Raw genomic sequence first — 6,000 nt, 5'->3', positions numbered from 1 at the left:
GGCCCCATAGCGGCTGCTATGGCTGCTACCACTGTAGTTACCCCCCTTGGCCTGTACTTAAATGCCAGGAAATTCTGCATTTTTCGATACATGTGATTATAATTGGTTAACAATAATGTAAGATCAGCTTAATTCTTCTGGGATCTGCTCTTTAAATCTGCTTGTATTAGTTGACCTCCCGAGAAATCTACAACAATAAAATGCAGAAACCAATTTATTTCCCTGGTTCTTTATTATGGTATGAAGAAAAACATCATTGATTCTGTGCTTGATGCAGACATTATATTACAAATGTATTACAGAAATATGGTGCGATTATTAAAATATGATTACACAAAAAGTATGAACATTTATAGGTTTACAGTACAGTGGATTTTTTTTTATAAACAGACTCTTAAATATACATTGGACAATATTAGCTGACAGAAAACATCATAGATAAAATTGACAAAATCCATGTGTCGTTTTTTTTTTTTAAAGTTGAAACAGTTTTTTCAGCAAAACATAACTGGGAAAAAAAGCCTTAAACCCAGGAACCAGTCGCCTTTATACTACAAATATATACAGAGGTGTGCAAACCAACAATGTGTTTTCCATATTAGAGTATACACCAATGGATCATTGCGTAGAACATTTGGTCAATTCATGTTTAATTGTAAGTGCATTCCATTGGATTTTGGTAGATAGTCACCTTTTTTGTTTTCATTGTTTCTAAAAATAGGTAAGAAAAGGGTATGCACCAGTTATAGGGGGTGTAGAGGTAGCAGTCACACCCAGGCCCTGGTGCCTCAAGGGGCTCTACGTCGGTATAATAAATGGCACATGACAGTTATAGGCCTTGTTACAAAGTTTTTATAGGGCCCCAGAAACTTTACGTTAGATTATTGGCCTTCTAGTTATCTGGCACTGATGGGTCATGTTGTTAATATATGATAAAGTTTATAGCCAAATTTGTTTTTGTATTATATTCAAAGCTCCCAAAAAAATTAAACCTTGATGAACAGCATGAAAAAGTTGGATAAGATCATTTTGAAAATTCTGCTTGTTACAGTCTTGCAATATTTGAGGTGCCGGTGTAATGTAGTAAAAAGGACAACCAATTGTCATGTTGTGGATTCCCCGGTACCAAGAATTACCAAGATCTAGTAGTTATCAACTGTTCAATGCATGAGCCTCCCTCACTCAGCATAACATGTACATAACAGACATAAAGGAAAGGTTCCCTTCAAACATTGGCAATTTTGTATCCCTAAAACAGTCGCTCCTGACAAATTCTAGATTCAATTTTTTCCAATCCATTTTTTTTTTTTTTAAGGGCCATGATATCGCAAATTTCCCCAATTCTTAGAAAATGATAATACGTGGGCATGCATTGCATTCAGTTTGCTTTGTCACCCCCTACATTTTGTTATGTCAAAAAACATAACAATATTTCATACTGTAATACATAGTATTACTGAAACTAATGATATTTGCATATTTAAAACAAGGTGTTAGAAATGAAAAACTCTATAATGTAACAAAACATTATGCTATAATTTTATGTACAGTCACGCACAGAAGTAGCAATACTTCTATTTATTGTTGGAAAGAAAAACCATAATTTAAAAAATATTTAAATATTTACAAGATTCAGAAAACAATTGCCGATATTAACCACAATGTTAACCTCACCATTGAAACAATTGCTTTCAAGTCTCTTGGATGAATTCCGCATATGTCTGTTTGCTGAGGGCTACACAGGGCCGGAGTTTTGATTGTGCTGTCCCAAAATATCATCAAGAATTGTCAAATTGTTTAGCCAGTCTTCATCGTTGCTGCTTCCACCACCACCCTTCATGAGACATTCAATGAAGTCCGCCTCGTTACAGTTCGCCGACAGGACTGAGCTGTTCTGACTCGCAACAAAATCATACTGATGGATCTCAGCCGCAGAGTTTATCCGGTCAAAGGTTTCAGGTGTTTGGACTGATGTTGGTCCATAAGAAGGTGGACCAAGTTGACCAGGGTTCATTTGGTTGAAGGTGGAAACACCTTGAGGCATTGCTTTCATAGCATTGAGAGCTGCAAGCTGTCCCCGGGACAAACTGTTTGCAATGTTAGGGTTGTTAAGGGACCCCACGCCCTGATTTGCCTGGGACAGGCCAAGTTTTTGCATTTGTCTAATTTGAACCCCTGGAGCAATCTGGTTTGGAGGGACCACTCCCTGATGAGGAAATTGCTGGCTCGCCATATTTGGTCTGACATTTTGTTTGGTGAACAGGGGGTTGTTGGAAAACTGCTGCAAACTGGGATCCATTTGGTTTTGACCTGTTATTCTTGAAACTCCACCTTGAGTCCACATCTGAGAGGAAGGGCTGGCATAGACATTTGGAATTCTTGATATGTTGGATTGCCGCAAGTGTTGCTGTGCTGCAGAATGATTTATTAACGAACTTGTCGTATGTCCAGACAAAGTCATTCCAGGTCGGACATTAGACTGGCTATGCACAGTTTGGTAGCCGGAAGCCATACTGAGGGCATTCTGGTTCTGTCTAAGTGGCATACTAAAATCAGACGAGGCTGGGAATATTCCTTGCTGCTTTCCTGTATTCATCATAACCATTGACCCACTATTCTGATTCATTGATGTGGGTGTTATCCCGGCAGCCATGTTTGTCTGAATCATCCCTTGTGTTGATGTGATTATTCGATGACCTTGAGGAGGTGTTGGCATAGGTTGGACACAGTCTGTACGGAGTGACTGGGGGATATCTACAACAGAAAAATGGAGTTGAGAATAATTAGTAACGTAGCAAAATAACTTGGAGCATATTAGTGATAGCAAAATATTACATTGGATAAGGAAATGACATGGCACCATTAAGAAACATTGATCAATAGTTCAATGGGTCTACCCCAATAATTTGGGTTTCTAAAGCGTCAACAAAAAGCGTTGGTAAAAATGTATTGTTCATTCTTAAGAGGGATTAATTTTTATAGTTGACAGTTTGAAAAACATGGCTGCTTTCAACCAAAAACAGCAGCACATCATGGGTAGTTACTGATATTGCAACTAAGCTCCATTCATCTCTATACAGCTGAGCTACAATACTGGCACAAACCCTGGTCAGGTGTGCCATTGTTTTTGGGAAGAAAGTAGCCTTTGGACAACCCCTTTAATAATGAACAATCCTAAATGTAATCACTGTCCAAAATTTATGGGGGGAGAAGGAGCTGTGTGTGTGTTATAGCTCAGATGTAGCAGAGCTGACAGTGTATCATTGTGTGTTATTCATCTCAGGGATCTCATCATCCCTGATCTCAGATCCGTCTCATCTCTTCTACTTCTCTACTAACAGAATGTTCAGAAGGTAAATGAAAGTGTTAAACCCTGTACTAAGACAATCTAAGCACATTGTCAGCACACAGGGATCATAATGTATCTGCTTAGAGAGTCTCCGTCCACACTCTGGGATTTTACACTGATCATCACTGAATTATAGGAGCTAAAACAGCAATAAAACTGAGTATAAGTAAAGTAAGAGGTTAAAAATGAGCTTTATTGCATACACCTCACTAGGGGATTAAAATTTGAGATTTTCATGGGCAAACCCCTTTAATATCAGGCTTCAAATATTATTACCATCACTTGCCAATCTATTCATAACCAAAATAGAAACAGTCTGAATACACACTCATCTAAGAGTCTGCACTGTGTACTAATGACTTATGCAATAAGATTTCAATAACAGATACATTTGGAAACACCATTTAGATCGTGATATCTGATATCAGAGACAGTTGTTTTGCTGTAAGTTAATATATTTGTTTTCCACTTACTTTGAAACTGGTTCATCTGCTGGGCTACAAAAGCGCTGCGCTGTTCCGAGGTCATGCTCATCATGTTTGGCCTGGGTTTTACCTGAAATTAAAAAAAAAACAAAAACAATTATGTAATATAATGTAACATTAGTTAAATACAATGTAGGTTGCTGAGGTCAGTAAATGAGCTTGTTAAGCCTCATAAAGGCAGAAGATCTGTACACTAATACATATAACGGAAGTGCTCTATATATATATACTTCCCTAATATACAAATTAAAGATTTGACTCACCAAAATGTTATCCTTTGCTTTAAAGTGAGTCTACCACCTCCCAATTCATCCAATTAAATATAGCAATATGTAGAGAACTTCTTTAGCTTTCCAGTCAAGCCTTTCCTGTTTCATAGTGTTCTGCCATTTTAGAGAAAATTAAGTTTTTATATTTATGCAAATTAGCCTCTTGGTGCACCTGGGAACTGACCACGCCTACTGGTGCACCGGTTTTCTTCTTTATACGTCTTTCTTCTCCAGTCATTGTACAAATGGTTTGGCATAGAAAGAAGAAAACATATGCACCAATAGGCATGATCATTCATTTCCAAGTTAATTTGCATAAACGTAAGATATTTCTTCTTAAATAACAGATCACTGAGAAATAGGAAAGGTTTGTCTGGAAATTTTATAAAATCTTTTATAAAGTACAATGCTACGTTTACATGTGAGTGTGATGGGAGACAGTAGACCCCTTTAAAGAGAACTTGTTACAAGAGGGTTGCTGGTAGTGACTAGCAGTAGTGGATTATAATATAAGCAGTTTGTGTGGTAGCCTGGGGCCCAAACCTTCTAGGGGGCCCTTGGCCACCCAAAACGTGTGGATCATGAGCGAGAGTAGGAGAACGGGGAGGAAAGCTGGATTTGAATCCGAATGTGGAGGTTGACAAGCAATTTCCTCGGTCGGAGGGTAGGGGACTCAGCTACAGGGAGCAAATGCCCCTGGGACACCAACCTGTAAGCTGGCAGGGAGCCAGGTAAAGTTTCATCTAATTTATTTCATTAACCGTAAAAGTCAGAGATTTTGGATAAACAGTTTAAGGTTATCCTTCACTGCTGTTGTGGTAACCTGGGCACTTCTACAAACAGCCCTCTGATGACAGGTTCCCTATAAATATATGTTTGTGTATATATACACATACATATGCAAGATATTGCCGGCAGAAAATTCCTAACTCGTCTAACAGTTGCAGCATATGTGATGTGAGATGCATTAGCCTAGTTATGATCCATCTTGAATGCACATGAATTGCTTCCCCGTGGAAGGTCACTGTAGCCTTGTGCGGTCAGCAACACTGAATGACATCCCTAATACAGCAGACACTAGGAGAAGGTCATACGTTAACTCTTGTTTCTCAACACTACACATCCATTATTATTATATGGACATAATTTCATTATCTTGCTTTCCATATAATGGTGAGAGGCAAAATCTCATTATAGATCACCAAATAGAGGGAGAGCGACAGCCATAGGAACTTGGTCACATGTGTGGTCCTTACATCATATATAGGTTTCTCAGTGTGAAGTAAGAAGGTTATTATGCATTTTTAGAGGGGAATGTTGGGAGTTGCGATGTAATTTCCTGGAATAAACTCTTTAAAGTTTTAAAGTAGAACTTGTAACGGGAAGGAGTTCAGTGGCACTAGTAGGACCAGGCCCAATTAACCTATGAGACCCAAAAGCCCGGCTGATACATCAGCACTTGTTAGGGAATAGGCTCTATTACAGATTATTATTGTGCCCAGAAATTTTCATGTATGATAGGACAGACTCTTAAAGGTTTTAAGGACAGACTCTAAAAAGATCTTCAACCTTAAAGGAAATCTACCATCAAAGTCAAACCAGGGACACTTACTCATGGATTCAGACACTGTGACTGTAGACATGTAATTATTTGTGTTATCCATGACCTCCTTCCTTCTAACATCAACTTTTTAAATTATGCTAATGAGCTGGAAGTGTTCTGGGGTGTTACCAAAGCCCCTCTATGCTCTGGCTTAACAGACTGTTAGACTGTCTCCCCCTAAGCACTTCCCCTTCGATCTGCCTCATGTAATCTCATAGCACTAGAGGAAGTTTCAGCACATAGTGTTGGAAAGAGGGAAATGCTCCTTGCACAGTGTATGTGAAGCTACAGTAT

The 6,000-nt window shown here is 38.6% G+C and overlaps 1 protein-coding gene across 1 annotated transcript in view; it reads right to left on the bottom strand.

The window, feature by feature from the left end:
• Positions 1-213: 213 nt before the first annotated feature.
• The window catches only part of MAMLD1 (mastermind like domain containing 1), a 136,763-nt gene continuing 130,976 nt past the window's right edge, over positions 214-6,000 (bottom strand). Inside the window, exons 4-5 of the mRNA XM_072125634.1 lie at positions 3,823-3,904; positions 214-2,754 (exon numbers count right to left, since the gene is read on the bottom strand). Of these exons, the coding sequence (XP_071981735.1) occupies positions 1,736-2,754; positions 3,823-3,904 (1,101 nt within the window). The 3' untranslated portion in view covers positions 214-1,735. The remainder of the gene's footprint in view (positions 2,755-3,822; positions 3,905-6,000) is intronic.

This window comes from Engystomops pustulosus, chromosome 9 (genome assembly GCF_040894005.1).
Source record: "Engystomops pustulosus chromosome 9, aEngPut4.maternal, whole genome shotgun sequence".
NCBI lineage: Eukaryota > Metazoa > Chordata > Amphibia > Anura > Leptodactylidae > Engystomops > Engystomops pustulosus.
This window is presented reverse-complemented; position numbering and strand designations above follow the sequence as displayed.